The 19,560-nt window shown below is 42.8% G+C and overlaps 1 protein-coding gene across 6 annotated transcripts in view; it reads left to right on the top strand.

Annotated features, from left to right (window-relative positions):
* LOC134533943 (protein prune homolog 2) overlaps nucleotides 1-13,715 on the top strand; it is a 29,917-nt gene extending 16,202 nt beyond the window's left edge. For 2 of the 6 annotated variants that reach the window (XM_063371765.1, XM_063371770.1), the window contains 5 exons: nucleotides 1,721-1,939; nucleotides 2,558-2,703; nucleotides 5,906-6,027; nucleotides 7,640-7,957; nucleotides 12,660-13,715. In XM_063371765.1, the coding sequence (XP_063227835.1) occupies nucleotides 1,721-1,939; nucleotides 2,558-2,703; nucleotides 5,906-6,027; nucleotides 7,640-7,957; nucleotides 12,660-12,744 (890 nt within the window). In that variant the 3' untranslated portion in view covers nucleotides 12,745-13,715. Of the gene's footprint in view, nucleotides 1-1,717; nucleotides 1,940-2,557; nucleotides 2,704-5,905; nucleotides 6,028-7,639; nucleotides 7,958-10,333; nucleotides 10,377-12,659 lie in introns of those variants that run through there. The other 4 variants (XM_063371764.1, XM_063371769.1, XM_063371768.1 and 1 more) reach the window with 3 other exon arrangements.
* Nucleotides 13,716-19,560: the final 5,845 nt, after the last annotated feature.

Consider the following 19,560-nt stretch of genomic DNA (forward strand, 5'->3'; position numbering starts at 1 on the left):
TATTTTCCTGTCTGAAAGACACTAATTTTAGGTTCATCATTAAAAAAAAAGACTAAGTTATTTCAAATGATGTCAGCCATGAAACAATCCAATTGTTGAAAATTATTCCTTTAATGGGTTGGTAATGCCGGGTGCATGGTTTACAGTTTTATCCCAAGAGTTGGTATGTACTATATTCTTTTTTTATTACGAGTAATCTGTATCCATCTACAAATGTTGCTTATCTTGTTTGTTCAGTACATATTGTGTTTGAAAGCGTGTATTTTGCAGAACAGCAGATATCTGTCATATGTGTGCAAGTTCCGTAAATACATTGTTATATCATATGTCTCATTTAAAGTGCTAATGTCTTCAGGTAACTGTGATTTTTTATGTTTAATTTACAAGAGTTGGTTACTTTTATGAAAGCCTTAAATGCACTGTGTAATGTAAATATGTTAATTTGGTAAAACGTTTGATGTCTAAATACGTAGTAATTTTTTTTCCCATTTTAATATTATCTTAAATATATACAATTTATGTTAAATTTAAGCAATGAAGTAATCATAATAAGTTAATGAAACACAGTACTTATTATTCCAGTTGTGTATAGTTCTGTATGTTCCCATTCTCACGTTACTACTTGGTGTCAGTTGGCATAGATTTGTTGTAGTGTTGGAAGAACGTAAGGGCGTAGTGTTTGTGCATGTGAGGTTGACGGCATCTAACTGCATGTGCATGCTGCCTACTTCTACTAACTTCTCTAACTGAAGCATCATAAAAAGGTTGGTTTCTTGTAAGTAGTTTATCTAGTAGCTTTCTTAGATGTAGCTAATTTATAATTTTCAAACATATATAATTTAGTGCTTTTTGTATATTTACATTATTTTAAAAAATTCTCCACTGGACAAAGTAAATTTTTTTAATACATGTAAATCCTATTTAATGTTGTCATGTTGTAGTATTCTAAATGGAAATTTTTAACCTGCTTGTTCTAAGGAGCCAACCAATTATTTATTTACCTGTAGTGATTTCAGAAAAAAAAAAAAAACATAATTTATTCAAATAAGCATGGTATACGAGGATTTGAACCCAGGTCCCCTGCTATGCAAGCCCAAAACCTTACATCACTTGAATCCATATTTGATTAATTATGGGGCACTTAAAATTGGTTCAGAAGACTGAAGTTGCTTACCTTTTACTGTGATCGATTGTACATACTTTTGTAATTGATGTTCTATGGTTGTGATTCATTCCATGTTTCATGATGACTTTTCATAATTTTGATGTGAAGCTTTTATGTATATTTCAAAACACTTTGAAACCTCTCGAAGAATGGGTCCTGTTTCAGCTGAGTGTTACCAGTTTTAGTGGGCTATGCGTTCTTGTATGAAAATCAAACTAATGACGTTTACTCATTTTTTATCGATACAGTGGAAATTTCAAGAAAACTGTCCGGTCTTTCTGAATGTAATTACACTGTATGAAACACAAAAGATACAACTTCAGTTGAGTGTGAGACGCCGGTAGCTGAAATAATTTTTGTGAATGTACTCACTAGCGGCTCTTGGTTCTAAATGTGACGAAGGGGCCCACGTGGGGAGTGGTCAGATCACTCTCCTCTTATCAAGGTGATACTGGTTTTTGTTCGCGGTGGGGTCAAACTCAAATGTTTCGTAAGTTGTAAACATGGTGGAGGTGAGACGCGAAGCCCTGATCGGTCATGGGTGTGCTCTAGCAGAGCGGCCCGGAACACTGGTGCCGCCCCAGCGAGGCGGGCGCCGCAAGATACGGGTCAGCGAGGACATCCTGCAAGGCCCCGCGGACGAGGGCGACGCGTCGTCCGGGGAGAGCCGGCTGTCGGACACCGACATGGTGTCCCCGGACGACGCCGACCTCGACGAGCTCCTGAGCCCGGGCCTGGACACCCCTGATGAGATGGAGGACTCCATCATGGAGAGTGAGTTGCTGCCATTTGCACTGTCAAGATTTTATGGTAGGCCTATTTTATTTTTTATTAATTCCATTTAGTCATTAAAGGTAAGATATTTTTTTTAAACTACTATTTTGGAAATGTTATTTTTGTCTAATAAAGAAATTTAAGAACACTGTGTTAAAGATTCATAAAGCAGTTACTACTAGTGCAGAAATCTTAAAATAAATAAAAGTTTACACAAACTGAAAAATTACTTTCCTTAAAAGTTACTATTTTGTGACATGGTGCCCTATACCTACAGGTTACGGATAATTGTAGTCACTTGGATAAATGGCCCTTTTCGCACACGTCATTTTATTTATGTGTTAATGATTTTACTAAATATGAAAATTATGCAAGTTAGTCTTCTTGTAACACCGTGTCATGAATCAACTTTATGAGTACTATGAACCCAAGTTGTCCCGAGCCTGCTAAAATGTTTAAAAGTCTCATTACCTCAGTCCTGAGAGCAATAACCGTGCAATGTGAAGCACTGTCCAGTCAGGCAGTAGAGAAAGGGACCATTGTTTGTGCTGGGAATGTGAAGGTCGATGTAGCCTGGCAAGTATGACGAGAGCCGTGGGGGGTCGTGCTGTTGCCCAGGGCTGAGCGAGTCCCTGCCGCCTGCCGAGCCAATACCGGAGCTGAGCGCGGCCGAGGAGAAGGCAGAGGCTCGCAACTGGCGCAGCTGCGTGATCGCAGGCCTCGAGCGTCGCATCGACATGAAGGTCATAGAACCCTACAAGAGGGTATGTGCTTCTTTTTGCCTTGCATTCTTGGCTGTCAGTGTTGCATACAGATTTGTAGGCTTCTGTGAACCTGTTTTTTTTTTTTAATTTGCATGAAACTTTGAATTTGATATTAAATTATTTATGAGTATCAATTATTTTTTTTATCAAATTAGACATGAAGTGAAATTTTTTTTTGTACTTCTTTGGAGTCAAAGAACAATTTATGCACAATACAATCAATGAAACAGAATAAATGGAATAAATATAAATGTTTTTGAATAACCATAAAAAAAAATTATGTAAAGAGAAAGAACATAAAAAACTGATGAAGAAAAATGTAATTTTTTATTCCTGCTGTATACATTAAATATTTTTCTTTATGTGGTCAAAATAATGTTTTCAGTCATAGTAAAGAATTGCCATGAGTGACAAAAACAATTCCAGTAAGAGGGTTTGAAAGTGGCAAATTAGAAATTTATAGTAATTAACTTACAATATAGGGCCTAAAATGGCATTTTTTTTATGATCCACATTACAAATTTTGGAAAACTTGGATTCTTGGTGCTAGAGCAACCTAAAATATAAACACTAGCTTGAGGCAGTCCAGGTCATCTTACGTTTTAGTTTTACTACAGTAAAACCTTTTTGTTGCGACCCCATTTATTGCGACCACCTCTCTATTACAACCCGATTTCGAGGAACCGTGAAAAAATTGCCGAAAATCCGAAGATAAACAGACAGAAAATAAGTTTCTTGTGGTGAGTAACGTGTTGCTGCGTTTCTCTTGCCGAGTGCTTCCTGTCGACCGCTGTCAGCGCTTAACAACCCCCATTCCACGTCCCTTTGTCGGCAGGGTGCAGATAAAGGTTTTTGTGGCAACGTGTTTACGTTTAGCTTATTGCGAGTGTCTAGTGTGGTACGCAGTTAAGGCAAAGCTACCTGCTGGATTTCTCTTGATTTTGATTACTATCGGTTGACAATACACAGCGACCGACTGGATGCACGCCCGCCTCGACTTGTTTTAACTGCCGCAGCGATGTTTATTTTGACAGCTCAAGCAATTAATTTTTCCCGTGGGTTGATAGAAAAAGGTCGCTTCACCCAGCATAAAAAAAAAGGCTACGCCACTTATTCCCCGCGCAGGAAACACACTGGCTGCCGTCTGTCTACCCCGCATTTATCTTTCTTCTAACATTCCACGTTCTCCTCTCGCGCGAGCAATAACTAGGGCCACGATTATATGGTGAATCGCGAAATCGCGAAATTTTCCGCGAATTTATATGGAAAATGCGAAAAAAGCGATTTTTAAGAAAAACCGCTAAATAACACCGAAATTACACAATACAAGTCTCTTATATTTTAATGTGAAAAGCTTAATAGTCAAGACTTGCCCGGGTCCTGGTTGATAAGCTGGAAAAATTTCCTGCCTTGCATTTCTACATGCTTCCTCTAATCAGCTTTAGGGCGCCGTCTGGTCAGCGTGTGTGTTAGTGAAGCGGGATGATAAGATCGACGCTCAATGGTAGTTCTAGCGCGGTAAAACCTCTAAGTGCAAGGCTTCTGAACTGGCGCGCAGTCATCTCGTTCCCGTCAGATAACAGTGAAATTTGAGCGGTGACCATAACATTATATGGCGGAAAAATAAAGATAAAGGTGTAATGCATTTCCCTATGATACTTTCAAGAAATTTGTAACGGGTTTTTTACACCTAAAACTTCGAAAACATGTCTTTTAGCCATTTTATCTCAAAAGAACCATTAACAAATTCTTAAATGCTTTTCGTAAACAGACTCCAGTCGGATATATAGTATAGTTTGGAAATTGCGTAGGTTTTTCGTGGCTGTGCGCGGCACACGACTGTAGTTGCCATGCGTCACGCGCCGAGAATGTTGTCCGGCAGGAAGGGCGAGTATAGTTCATTTGCGGCAAAAATGAATACTTTTACGGCCCTGCTAAATTTTTCCATTAAATAAATTTTGAAGTTTCAGTGATTTTCCTTCAGAAATAATGTTGTGTAACTAACAAACAATTTGTATCAAAACAATTAACGGTAAATGGCTGTCGCGGGGGCCCTTAAAAATTTTTCATTTTACCAGAACTGGACTATACAAACCTGGCTTTAGTCGCACACAGTTTGGTGAAGGTGAGGAAGGATGTTGACAGTTTCACATGCCAAAGGACGTTGAAGTAGGAGGGGGAGAGAGACACGATGGTTTGTATGCCTGGGAGGGATGAACCTTGAAGTCTAGACAAGGGAAGGAGAGGTAAGCCGTATGACGTCATGCATCCGCCGCCTGTGCTGCCGCCAGCCTGTCTAGACGATATTCCCGCGCTCCCACTTACGTTGCACAAGCTACTGCTGCCGTATTTTTAAAGGAAATGTCCCATTATTTTTTTGTTATTCTCACATGAACATTATTGGAAATATTAAAGCCGACACAAAAAATACGCTGTGTGTTAAAGTTAACAGATTTTAATAATCTTTCATTTTGTTTTGTTTTAAATTTTTTTTCTTCTGATTTTCACATTTTGGTCAAAATGTCCAATTTTTTGACGGTTCTCGAGAATGTATTCGTAAAATCACTGCTTCGTTAAATCCGGGGTTCGTGACATCGGGGTTCTAGTGTATTTAACTACGGCAAGCAAGAAATCGTACATGTAATCTAACCAGTAAAAATAAACTGTCTATTGACATATTTTCTTTAGAGGTGGCCTGTAGGGCGACGGACTTGTCATGAAGGTTTAAAGCACAGCCGTCTAGCATTGTGAGTGACAGCATCCTGCCATTGTATGGCTGGTTTCTTAGCGAATAGCGGTTTGGGAAAAGGGGTTGGGGGGGGGGGGGGGGGGGTTGAAATCAACTGAAAATTTCGGAAAACATCTATTACGACCCCCCCTCTATTCCGACCCTATTCCTGGGAACCGTGAGGGGTCGTTTCAGAGAGGTTTGACTGTAGTTACATGAAGTGATTGTGATCCAGCCCTCTAGGTTTTCCTCGAATTGGAGTTATTATTATTTAATGAGGTAAGAATATAAAAAGCTGTTAACGTGAACTACATTTATTAAAATTTTTTTTTTTAGGATAATATAATTTTAGTTGTGCAACTACAGTGTTTGGAAATAACTGTGGATTAAAGTATTTGTGGTGGTCTTGCCAACACACGAATGCCTCTCCTAGGGTTTTTGTGCTAGTTCCATTGGTATTTGTGTTGATTGCAGGTGTTGTCGCATGGAGGGTATCTAAATGAAGGATCGCACAATGCCATCATTGTGTTCAGTGCCTGCTACCTGCCAGACAGAAGTCGAGTGGACTACGACTATGTTATGGACAACCTCTTCCTGTAAGTTTGCAGTCATTTGATTTATATTTAAATATGTGTGTGTGTATAAATTAGACCAATGTTGGCAAGTGAGGGTATGAATGAAAAATTATTTACTTAAATTGTACATGATGTCTTGTCAACATCGAGGTCATGAGGAGTAAAGTGAGATAAATGGAGCAACGAAAAGATGCTTTGAATGTCCACCACATTGCCCACTCACAAAAGGTATGGCTTTGGCCCTCACCTTGTTGGAAAGAAGAAGGCGAGGTGAAACTAGGGATGGGAGATCTGGATAAAAACTGATACCGATCCACGTGACCATCTCATGTTCGCTGGTGGCTACTGAGAGCTTAGCATGCACTGCTTGAAACAGCGCTGGCAAATCAGTCGCCGCCTGGCGGAAGCGACCGCTGCCAAGTGTTCACAATGCGCTGGGATGTTACTGGTGCTAGCGGGCAGCAAGCAGTGGCTGGTAGACCAGCCTGACGTGGCTGGTTGCTGCGCTGGCATAATACAAATAGTAAGTTAGTATTGCCGTTATTGTCAAATGAGACTAGAAGAATGAATAGAACAGTAAATAAATTTTACCATTTTTTTTATTATTGTGAGAGCTTTAACTATGAAATTTAAATTCCCAATATTTTTACAGTCAGCATTTCGTCATCAGCTTCTGTCTTCACAGTAATGGTTGGTTCTTCCTTTAATAAGACAATTTTTTTAAAACTAGTTGGGTTTTTACAGTGGCCTAACACATTAAGGCACCACACTAATATGAAGAGATTCCTGGGTTCGATCCCTGAAAAATATTAACTTCTTAAGTTTGTTTCTTGACAATTGTCTGTAAATATTTACACATTGGATTTAATTTCCTGCACTTGGGATTTTTTAAATCAAGGACCCAAGGTTTGCTGTGATGTATAGCTGTAGCAAACCGTATGTATTCGGTACTAAGTAACGGGTGCGCCATCTAGTAACGAGTAACGAAACGTTACACACGAATACATTTCGTTACTCGCATTTTTCGTATGTTTTACGCATGCTCCCGCATATTCGATGAATTTACCTTACAAATAACGATGTTTGTTTATTAAGTAAAGTATAATTTGGAAATTCGTCGTCCAAGTTTTTTACTGTTTATTAAAGGTATTGTGTGTGTAGACAAAATTTGAGATTGGAACAGAAACAACGTAAGGAAGTATTTTTTACAAATTAGAAATATGTATGTTTTTGTTTTTTATCATCGCGTATTTTCACGTTTATTTTTCTTATCTTAAAAGAGATAATATAATGAAGCCGCTCTAATGAGATATAATTTTTTCTTGGTTAACAAAAACTGTTAATTATCAAATATTGTTAATTGTTTATATTCTATTTATTATTATTTACGCGACATCATACTGTACGCGTATGCTATACGACTCGATTCGTTGCTGCAACATAGCATAGCATGTTATGCGGTATCAGAAGTAACGAGTAACGTAACGATACGATAGTAACGAGTACTAATTGTTATAGTAACGAATACATACGGGTACGCTTTCTTTCGTTACTTTTACACCTCTACAGTGATGTAATTGGAGCCCGTAGCTGGTAGTTGTCCTGGAGTGCCTCAGCAGCAGCGTGGGCCCAGGTACGTGCTGACGACCTTGGACCAGCTGATCACGGAGGACTACGTGCTGGTGTACCTGCACGGCGCCACGCCCCGCGGCTCCATGCCCACCTTCTCCTGGCTGAAGCGCTGCTACCAGATGATCGACCGGCGCCTGCGCAAGAACCTCAAGAAGCTGTACCTGGTGCACCCCACCTTCTGGCTCAAGACCATCGTCATCATGACGCGCCCCTTCGTCAGCTCCAAGTTCACGCGCAAGCTGGCGTTCGTGGAGACGCTGGGCGACCTGGCGGACGTGCTGCCCCTGGAGCAGGCCAGCCTCCCGGACCGCGTCAAGCAGTGAGTGCCTCTCTGTCTCTGACTCTCCCCTCTGTCCTTGATGTGCCAGCACAGGCCAGCATCCCGGACCGCGTCAAGCAGTGAGTGCCTCTCTGTCTTCTCCGACTCTCCCCTCTCCCCTCTCCCTTCTCCCTTCTGTCCTCCAAGTGCCAGCACAGGCGCCAGAGGGGGCTACGGTTTTCTTCAGGGTCGGCCATAACAATGTTTTATGATATAACATAGACAATTTTACTTCATAACTTTCTGAAACAAAAAAAATAGTTGCTATTGGCAGTTTAATTAGATTGCATTCCTTCCTGGAAATTTATTAAGTACCGAATGCCAATGAACTTCACAGGCAAAAATATTTGTTGCAGATGGTCTTAATTTTCTTCAGTCATTCCACGATATTATGTATTAAAATACGCTTTGTCAAAATCAAATATGTAATATTATTCAATTAAATAGTTGTTACGGCCTAAAAACTGTTGCAACCAAGACGGTGGTCTTTGGATACTATCTCTGGTTGTTTACTCCTAGGTGAAGTTATCACGGAAAGTACATTTAAGAACACCCTGGTAGGTTTATGTAGGTTAATTGACTAACTGAAGTTACTTTCCCAAAAATTAGGAAAGTGCAATATAATTCCTGTCACTGTTGTTCTATCAGCAGTTATTACTACAAACAACTGCAAGTTTTGCTTTGCAGGTGACCGTTGGGAAATAGGTACCACTGGTACTACTTTAGAGAACTGTCAGTTTCGAGACAAGTTACGCGAGAGTCTCTTTACCAGTGCATGGCATGCTATACTGATAAGCTACTCCACCTTACCAACAGTTGTAGCTGTTATTGATTATGATTTTATCAGCTGTGGATAACGAAAATAAAAAGCTACGTATATTCAGAATACCGTATTTAATCGCATAATGTCCGCCATCGCATAATGTCCGCACATTTCTTTTTAAATACTTGAAATGGAATTTTTTAAAATCAGCATAAAGTCCGCACCAGACAAAGCAACCTTGGCCACCCCTGAAAGGCACAGTAACGGGATGTAAATTTACCGATGCTGTCAACAATGCTTTGATCTTGAATTGTTCATTTCTCCGGAGCGGTCGCTGAGAGGGTTTGTAGCGTGGTGAAACCATCCGGACTCAGAAACTCGCACTCTACCACGCAGCTGCCTGCGACGTCACGCGAGTTGCAAGGGGATGGGCTATATGTAGCACAAGCCAAGACAAGGCTCTGCTTTGTTTTTGTTAAAAATTCCTGCTCAGCCTTTTCCACGCTCTGCACTCCTACCCCCGCTTCAGTCAAGCAGGTCAAGGGGGGGACTCGCATGCACAGACGTCTGCCGGTAACTTTTTTTATACACACAGTGGGCAAGGGACAGGGAGGGAGGCTTGCCGGCGCCGGCTAATGCAGACATTAGACATCTGCCCCGTGCCGTTAGTGGCCATCTCAATGAAAGATTAAAAAAATATCTTTTCACGCAAAGCGTTTATTTTGTGTAGGCTGGCTGCGGCTTCTGAACGTAAGAGCGCACACGTGAGTGAGAGAAGAAAATAAAATGAGTGGCGTCTTCCACTAATCGCCGGCACCCAATTATCTCGACACCTGTCACATTTCTCACGTCCGCTGCGGAGGGTTACCAGTCACCAGCGCTCTGCGAAGTAGTGTGCCGAGAGAAGAGTGCCAATTTTACGAAGCAGCGATTTTACTAATGCAATCCGCGGAACCGTGAGCATACGTAAAATCAGGGTACTAGTAAACTAAGTATGAGAGAACAATTTTTTTACTCTGCACAAAACATGTAAAATTTTGAGGAAAAAAAATTTTTTTTTGGACTTCACCTCATAATGTCCACACCGCACCCCATTTATTTTGTCAAAAATGTAGCCAAATTATTGCGGACATTATGCGAGTAAATACGGTACTTATATCATTTAGCAAGCCATCCACTTTTTAGAATTCTATTCACTCTGCCAGCATCAAGTCATCAAACCAGACTATAAATGCAGTTTTGTTTCAATTTTGTGAATATTAAACTTGAAATTAAATGAACACAGAGCTTAACACTTGAAACATTGCCATTAAACTACAGTGAAGTTGACGTAGTGTAAATTTGAATGTAATGTAAAGTTTTTATCCATCAGTTTTCATCTGTCGTTTAATGGCAGGGTATGTTTCAGGCTAAATACGTGTATACATACAAGCAACATTCTTTGATTTCAAGCTGTTGGTAACTTGAGTAGTGTTTCTTATTTGTCTTGTTATGGAGAAATGTGCCTGTGTCTGGGAAACGCTGCCCAATTTGTGCCGAGTGATGACAGGTTGTTATGCAGCAGGCTTTGTTCTCCGAGGGTTTTCCAACTGACTTGTGGGTTTTCTGTGAAGGTACGACAAGATCCGACTCAGCATGACTGCGGGAAACTAACAGGTATGCATGCGGGCTAACACTGCACTTGTTAACTGTTGTCTGGAAGCGACTGTTTCTTTACTTGTTGCTTGCTGTTGCTAAGTATCCGCAACTGTGTGTGTGAACAAAATACTGCTGCTTGGCATGCCGCTGGTAGACTCATGTGTACACTAACTCATTATTATTGCGAATGCCTCAGTGCAATGGGTGAAAGGTTTTTGTGCTTGTACACAAGCTGTGTAAATTATTTGTTTGAACCTGTGTGACTTTGAGCAGCCTTTGTCATCAGCCTTTTAATATGAGTGGGAAAACAGATTCGGAAAGGATAGCCGAAGTAATTAAATACAGGTTTATTTATTAACTACTATTTACACTATTAATAATTAAATTAAAACACTTAAAATGTCTGTTCACTAATTAATAACTCTTTCATTTAGTCAACAGTTCACTTTCCTCACTGGAGCTCAACTCAACTGTGGCTCTCTCTTTTGCCTCGCACTACTTGCTCGTCCATCGCACACATCATGATCCCGATTCACTAGTCTTCGTACACAAAGCCCATCGCTTGTCGTTCGCATTCACTCACCAGGGGGGTCACTCGCCCTATTCACTTCACTGCCTCGGAGTCTGGCATCGCCATTTTTATACCCCTCAGCCCCCTTTGAAGTGTCACATCATCAGGGCTGACTTGACACCCTAAGCTTCCAGAACAATGGTGTCCTCCGCCCCACCGCTCCGCATCCACCACCCTCGCAACAGCATTCTTGAAGTGTTTCTCATGATCCTTGTGAAAACATTACGACGGAAACTATCACAATTTACACATTTTAAAATGCAATTTTTTTTCTATGGTGACTTTTTTTAAATATGTACTCTAAATTATTGCATTTAAAAAAAATGGCCTAAAAAAAACTTTCCTACGGTGACAAAATAGCAAATACATTGGTTTAATACAGTACAGACCAGTGCTCTGACGAGTCGTTAGTCCTTACTATACGACACAGAACATAAGACAGGGTCAGTTTTTTTATTATTAAAAATTGTAAAATAAATTTGCACCATATAATGCTTAATACAAGGGACCAATTGTTTTGAGAAGGGAGTAAGTAACCTTGCTCATACACATGTAGTCTAGAAAATTTTGGGTGGCCTTATGTGAGGATTTTATGTGAGAGTGGAGAAGACTGCTTGATGTTTTTTTTTTATTTAAGTTAAAAATGTATGACTTCAGAGCCATGATTGTCAGAGGGAAGGAGGATGGAAAAGGTATGATTATTTTTGCCTACTGAGCCCTAGCAAAAAAAAAATGTGGAAAAGGTTTAGTGTCTGGGAACTTGTCAACCAGCAATTGTGAAAACAAAAGCTGCATAATGGGTTTTAATTATCTTGCTTTTAAATTCCACAGCATAAAAAAAAGACACCATATTGTAAAGTAAAGAGTGCCAGATACAAATACAGTGGAGGTTTTAAATGTGGATACAAGAGTAAAAAAATTTACCCAATTTAGTATATTTATTATTAAAAAAAAAGTAACTTTCCCATGCTCATTCATGTAACAGCAAAATAAGTATCAGTGTATAGTAAATGTTTTCTCTTGGTTTGAAAACTAATTTTAATAAACATATTATTTATACACATTTTTTTTTTATTTAGAATAAGCTCATGCATAAATTTCAAATGTGTATTTATCACAGTTTTATTGTTAGAGCCATAAAAAAACCTGTTTAAAATTGCTAACTTAAACAACTTTCAAGTCATACTCAAACAAAGAAATTAAAAATATAATATATACATACATTCATGGACTGTATTTTAAACAACATATGAGTGATGTTATTTAATTACCCTTCAATAAGACATTGAAAATGAATAATAAATATCACTGAAACGAAAACAAATGTTTGAAGTAAAGGTGGGTAGTTTTCATTAAATGTTTCCACTAAATTTGAGAAATTATTGCAAATATTCTGTATTAATTTCAGTATTAAGCATACATACATACTTTCAGTGATACTGATGTGGCAAATTTTAGGGGAAACTTTTGGAATCATATAATCATCATACTTTTTATCCTTGATTTCACTCTACCACCAACACCACTCTTTAATTTATTTACTAGTCATGGTGAGTTTTTTTCTACCTCTTTTCTTGCCTTCTTTATTTCTCCCTTTTCTATCTCTATATATCTCTCTCTCTCTGTATGTATATGTATATCTTAAACAGATATGCAGTTAGTTGCTACTTGTTTAGTTGTAGGTACTATAGTTTTAACAGTTTTTGTCACGTGTTGTGTTCAATTCACAGATTGGATAATGAACTAGAATGTCGCAGAAAGAAACCTGACATGCTGAGGAGTGAAAGGGACAAGTTCGGGGACACTATCCGCTGACTGCTGCAGTTGGCCAATCATGTGCAATACTGTCTTGAAGGGGAGGTGAATGTGGTAGTCATTGGACTAAACCTCGCACTCTCTAAGCTGCATTTATTAGAATAGTGATGTATCATCCCACCTCTAATCCTGATGCTTTCCTTCATCTTTGGTATTGTGTATTGAGTTCTCGCACACTCAGGTCCATAACTGTTGAATATCTGCTTATATGTGAGTACTGTACTTAAGTTAAGGGCTTATATTAATTGTCTGTAAGTGAAACTTAATAACAGCATAAACTAAGGCTAAGTGACTTAATTTACTTTATTTTATTTTGTCATAATTTTGTAATTTTAATTTTGGTTAGATGCCCTACCTAGTGTTTGTATTAGCATAAATAATGCTTGTATTGTTCTCACCTAATTCTGCGAAGGGACTTTTATGCAGCATTTGTTTCATAATAGACATCACTTGTATGTTATTTGTTACATTTACTAGTCTTTCTTTACTGTGTTATTAATTTAATATTTATTGTGTATGAAAGTTATATGATAGAAAAATATATATGTATGCATTTATATGTACATATAATGAATGCTGGGTCTAAGATATATTTGTACAGTAGAAGGGTACAGTACCAATGAATTTTTAATGTTTTTTTTATTGTTACTAGAGTGCTTTACAGTATTGTTTTTATGGCGTTCATTAATGCAATCATGTAACTGTCCATGAAACTGCAATATATATGTTCTTAGCCTGTATCATTGCATGTGAACATGTACTTAAAATGCAATTTCAACATTTGTAAAGAATGTTTTGCATCATAACGTTATTGTATTTAGGCCTCTGTGTGCTTGTTTTACTAGAGAACACTTCAAAAGTGTTGCATATTTATGTAATAAAATTTTTAAAAAAAGTGGTTTAGCACCATTTAAAATTTTTCATTGTTTTAGTTTTAAAAAAAAAGAAAATAATTATATTTTTGCAACACACTGCCTTTTTTTAATTTTTTCTGTCTCTTCACAAGAGTAAGTTGCATACTGAGTTGACTGACTTCAGATTGTTAAGGTCAGACTGCATAGCTGTGTCTATGGGCGTAGATCCTGAAGGGGCTGGGGGGCCCACTTGCACTTGCAAAATAGTATCTTGTTACAGGGTGGATGAATGTAAACGTCAAAACTATGTTTTATGGGAATCCTAAATGTTTTCTGCTTATTGCATGTATGTATATAGGCAAAATATGGGTAGTATACAACCTACAAGCACTTTCTCCAGAGTTGATTTGGGTCTGTTAACCCCATGCGCACAATTGTTGGCCCCTGAGAATCCTACAGATGTGCCCTTGATGCCACTACAGTCTACAGAGAATTTTGTTCCTTCAAGACATCAATCTACTATTTCGGTCTGTGCTTCCTCTGTTGAACTAGGTAATGATGTCTTTTCATGCAGGAGTTGTGTGAGGAAGCACAATGGCCCATAACATAACTTTCACACAAAGGGCATGCCTGTAAGGGGCATAGATGCCATCTACCTTGCCCTCCAACCCCTCTTTAGAGGCACACAGTGTAATCGATAAACATAAAATATTGCTTCTACAACTTTCTTCGGGAATGGGGAAGGGGGTGAGGGCATTAGGCAACCCCCGATTTAACAAATGCAATCCGTGGAACCGTGAGCGTATGTAAAATCAAGGTTCTAGTGTATTTCTAAAATAGTTCTGACATCTCACATCAGATTTCTCTGCCTTCGCTTAGCTTACTTGGGGTTGCAGAATTTTTTCTTCAAAAACATTAGTACGTACCTAGTTGAAATTTGGTACATTAATGTTATATAATTACATAACATGACATAACTTTTTTACCTTATGGCTTTTTTTTTGGATCAAAAGTCTTTTTCCGATGGGTCCTTTGTTGACGCTGTTTGTTGTGCATGCCAATTGGGTATTTGTTGGGAAGGAATTGCATTCGGTCGCAACTTCTTCCTTACTGGCAAGCCCAAAAGCTCGTTCCTTAAGTCTCGCTCATAGTCTTCTGAAAGAAAGTGGACTGAACACACGCGAGCATTGCTGATATTAAATTCATCTTCCCGCTTGCATCGTGATACCCACACCTTTTGAAGTTCGAAATGTGTAGGAAAGCGATGGTAAATAATGTCTGAAGTCTTGCGTCCATAGTTACTGCCGCTTGCTATTGCAATGTTGTGATTACTTTTACTCATTGTTGAACAGGATAACTAAAAATAAAATTATTTCTAGGAAATACTGTGAAAGTTCAGGAAACATTTTCCGACACACAAATTTCGTTTACGAAACGTCAAACATATTGAAAAAAGATGCAAAATATTCACGGATAAATAGCTACACAAGCATACGAAAAGGATGAAAGATATTAAATTAAATATCGTTAAGTGTTTTAGAAAATAGTACGGAAAACTATTCACAACATAATAACGTCCACGTCACTGACCAAAAGTCATAACCAACTATCAACTGCTATATTGCTGATTGTTGATCGCTAAAGCGGCGAGTCTTGTGTCCCCCATGTGACGTAACGGCGTGTGGCGGAGGGGGGGAAATAAAAGCGCGCGAGCCCGGAATGGCCTACCTCCTTTTTTACTTACCTTGGCCACCGCCATTCATTGTTTACCCGCGATCGTGTATCTGTTTGTTTACCCCAAATGTAGCCAACCATGGAGAATAAAAAATATGCTAATTCGTTTCATTTCTAGAAGTTTATACCTGGATCCTGAAGGCTTGATTCTGTGGTACATGATGCTTGCTGTTTTAATTCAGTACTTTGAAAGATCCTGATGGCTTGATACTGTGATACATGATGTTTGCTTTTTTTAGTTCAGTTCGTCGGAAGATTCCCTTTACATAAAGAAAAATAAAGTCTCTGAAACTAATACTAAAATTCATACATGAGTTCCAACACTTTTCTTAAGGCTTACATGCCGTCATGTTGACTGTGCGCGTGAAGTTCCCTACTACACTATCGACATGGTGGACATCACTACATGCTCGTTTATGCACGAAAGTCCTGTGTTTGCGTGGCGTGCAGACAGCCGACCTCTGTGAACTTCCGACGATGACTGCTTACTACATCGTCATTGGACTGTCTCGTCTCAGTGCCCGGCCGGAGGGAGACGCTCACTCCCGCCAAAAAGCGCAGAGCGCAGGAAAACAGAAGCAGTCAGTTTCACGACATAGTCGCAAGTTGAACAATTTTTATTTATTATAAAAGTAATTGAAAGCTGTTACAAGTTCTAGTTTGTCCCGGAAAAGAAATATAGAAACCCTTATACCTAGTTCGGCGGAAGTGTCTTACCACACCAGGCGGAGTGATATTGCCAACGTGGCCGGTAGTGGCGGTATCTTTGTAGCGTTCGCGCACTGCTCACATCTAAACTATACTGCGCGCTAGGGCGTGTTCATCCCTCATGCTTCTGGGCAGGTGTTGATGCATAATGACTTGTGAGACGAGAGGAGCACCGACGGGCATCAACTTCTTCCCCCTCGAATCCGGACCAATTTCTCGATATAAAGCTTATTACCACCACATTCATTTAACTTCGCCATACTAACGCACTGTGGAGTCTCCACTTAAGATACTAGTTGACTCCAGATTGCAATAGTTTGAATTAATGCATCCATGCATATGTCTGCCCTGATTAGCTATTGGCGTAGTGGAACTTGACAAGAAAAAACCACAGCAGTTAGACACAATAGAGCTGGCCTGATGCCTCCCAGACATTTTCACCCTTTAAGTCTGCCAGTATCCATTAGGACTAACACAGGATTATAGACGCAATTCCCGGGTGATGGTAAATTAAGTCAATATACACTAGGCTTACCCCGGGATAAAAAAAAAACTTTATGTAATATATGTCGTCCCCAGGCCGTGGCTCCTTCCCGATCCCAGACGTGCGGCTGTGAATTTAGGTTGTAATTATTTTGGCCGACTAACTCAGTGAGAGGTGGGGTTCGTGCCTACTGTGGCCGGGACCAGGAGCTGGGGAGAGGGGGAGATGATGAACAGGGCAGGAGTATGGGAGTGGAGATCGAACCAGGAAACGTCCGCTGTTAGTCTACGAGATGTTTTATTTAGTCCTTTTCCCTGAGCGCGCCTGGCCCACAACGATGTTACGGGACACGTCCCCCGCCGCACCGTGAACGAGCGCAAATTGCAGGTCATCCACGAGGGCGCAATACTCCGCGACTGAAGATGTCAAACGTGGGAGCTAGCCGAAACGACGGTAGCAACTCTAGCAAAGTGCGTGGCAGAGGGCCTGCGGACTTGCGGAGCGCAGCGTCACAGAACCTCCCTCGACGGCAGCCAAGCAGCGACTGTCGACTCCCCGCCCCACGCGGGGGAAAGCGGTACGGAGGGTCGCGTGTCCATTGCGGGCCAGGCGCGGTCCCTGTACAAAGCTACACGATTCAAACAAAACACATAACTACCCTATTTGAATACACAATTACAAGTTAAGTTATTTACAAATAATTATACAAAGATGTCCGTCCTTCAGCGATCCAGAAGCAAAGTTAGGGCGCACACGGGTGCGTCCCTAGCACAGAGCACTCACAGCACTGCACAGAGGGGTTAGGGGTGGGCAGATGCGGCCTCTAAGTCTATAAGGGGACGACGACTGTCGTCAAATGCCCCCCCTCTCCCCGAGGCTGCTCTGCCCACCGACGTCGGCTCAGGCCGGCAGGCGCTGTCGAGTCTGGTTGTTAGTTCGTTCAGGTGTGTGCTCATCGCTCGTCTGAGGTCGAGCGAACCGCGGCAGCAGCTGCATGACGCTGCAACGCAGTCCACCCCTGTCCATCCGTCATAGGTCGCGGTACTTGTTCTGCCCCTCCCACTCATAGTCCCGGAGTTAGTGAGGGGTCGTCACGCAGTGCGTGGACCGACGTACCTCGGGCCCGTCTCCCGCGTGCACTACCATCGTCGTCTCCTCGGGGCATGTCAAGCACCACGGGCTGTGCCCGGTCCACATCACTCTCTCCGCTGAGGAGTCGAACCGTCACTTCGTCGGCCGTCGTGTCGCTCGTAGTCACCGGCCCGCCCCCCGGCCGTCGCTCCCACGGGTGGGTGCATCCCCGTCGGCGTCTCATACCATGGTCACGGGGGTCACCGTCGGGTCGTTCAAGTCGACCGGGTCCCCGAGGACGGTGTTGTCGGCGGACACATCCTCGATGGTGACGTCCGACCCGCGCGGTCCGTCATCGTCGTCGTCCCGGAATATCGTGTCCACGAGGCGCTCCAGCTCATCCAGGCTCGTACCCCGTGGTCTCCCTCCATCTGACGCGTCAGATGTCGTCGCTCCCCTCTTTGTCACCTGAATTAGGCCGACGTCCCACACCTGGTCACCCTCAGGGATCGCCTGGTACTGCAAGGCACGGTCAGGCTCTTCCGCTGGGTCGTCGGTGGGTACGGGGGTCGGTAGGTCGTCATTGTCGGTCGAGTCTGCCAGTCGGAGGTTGTCCCTGTGAACCTTCGCCGTGCGCCCATCAGTGCGACGGACGAGGTATGTCGTGCTCCCCAGACGAGCGACCACCTCCTTAGTGGCCAGCACCACCCTCGAGTTATATGGGGAGGTGCTGGGCTCGATGACCCCGTCGCGCAGCATCTCGTCCACCTAGGACTGGATCGCCTCGTGCTCCCGGGGCCCGAACCCATGCACCCTCTCAAACGGCGGGCGGTACAGCACCATAGGGATACTGTGATCCGTCATCGTCGTGCGCCTTAACCGGTCCGCCGCCGCAAATACCTGAGGTCGGGACTCGAGGGCCCGACTGATGGCGTTAGCATACTCTGCCGGGACGTTGTGCCGGAGGTCCTCCAGGCGGGTGACGACTGAGGAGGGGGAGGGGGGCTCTGGTGGATGCTATACACCGTCCAGCGCCTACGGGTGCCAAAGTGCATCCGTCTGGCCCGCACCTCCACAGCAGCATCGACCTCGTGCAGCCATGGTGCCCCCAAGATCAGCCCCTTGTGCATGTCGGGGACTACCCAGACCTCGATGCGACTGACATGACCAACGATGTTCAGTGTTACCTGGGTTTTGCCCCTCGCCGTCGTGCTGGTGTCCCTGATGGCCAGCTGCACTTGCTCCGGGCGCGGTACCACCGCCTCCTCGGCGACCAGGTGAGCCGCGATGAAGGATTGGCTGGCTGCGGTGTCCACCAGGGGCAGCATCTCCCGGTCGTCGGCACGAACTGGTATCTGCAGCAGCTCTGGTTCCTCGGGTCCAACTCGCCCCAAGTGGACTGGCACCTGGCCCACCTCGCTTGCGAGTCCCATGTCATCCGGATGTGGGGAGCCCAGAAGGGGCTCCGCTGGCAGCTCCGGCACCAGCACGTCGTCCCCTCTGTGAGCTCCTCCGCCGTCCGGCTCCTGAACGGCTGGTGACGAGGCCATGGGAATCGGGGTGGCACTCCCCTGTCCCGATTGCGACCCCGGGACGGAGGCGTTTGGCTCAGGCCGCGCCCAATCCCCGCCGTCGTCCGACAGCGCTCGGTCCTACTCCGCAGACGGTGTCCGGGTCTCCGACGGATGCCGTAATCGGTGAATTAGTTCTGTCGCTGGTTCCGCTGGTGGTTGACGCCCCGGGGCGCAGCACCCAGCCGTCTGTCGGCCCCTGGCTCCGCGTTTCCCGCCGATGGCGCGCCTCCCTCGCGCGCTCCCTCCAGCGCGGCCTTTGTGGGGCACAAGCGGTGCCAGTGTCGCTCCTCTGTCGGGCAATAACGGCAGCATGGTGGCCGCTCATCGCTCTCCTCCCGACCCGTCTGGTGCCACGACAGGTCTTAGGGGGCCGACTGTGATGATCCCCCTC

Source organism: Bacillus rossius, chromosome 7 (genome assembly GCF_032445375.1).
Source record: "Bacillus rossius redtenbacheri isolate Brsri chromosome 7, Brsri_v3, whole genome shotgun sequence".
In the NCBI taxonomy this organism is placed as follows: Eukaryota; Metazoa; Arthropoda; class Insecta; order Phasmatodea; family Bacillidae; genus Bacillus; species Bacillus rossius.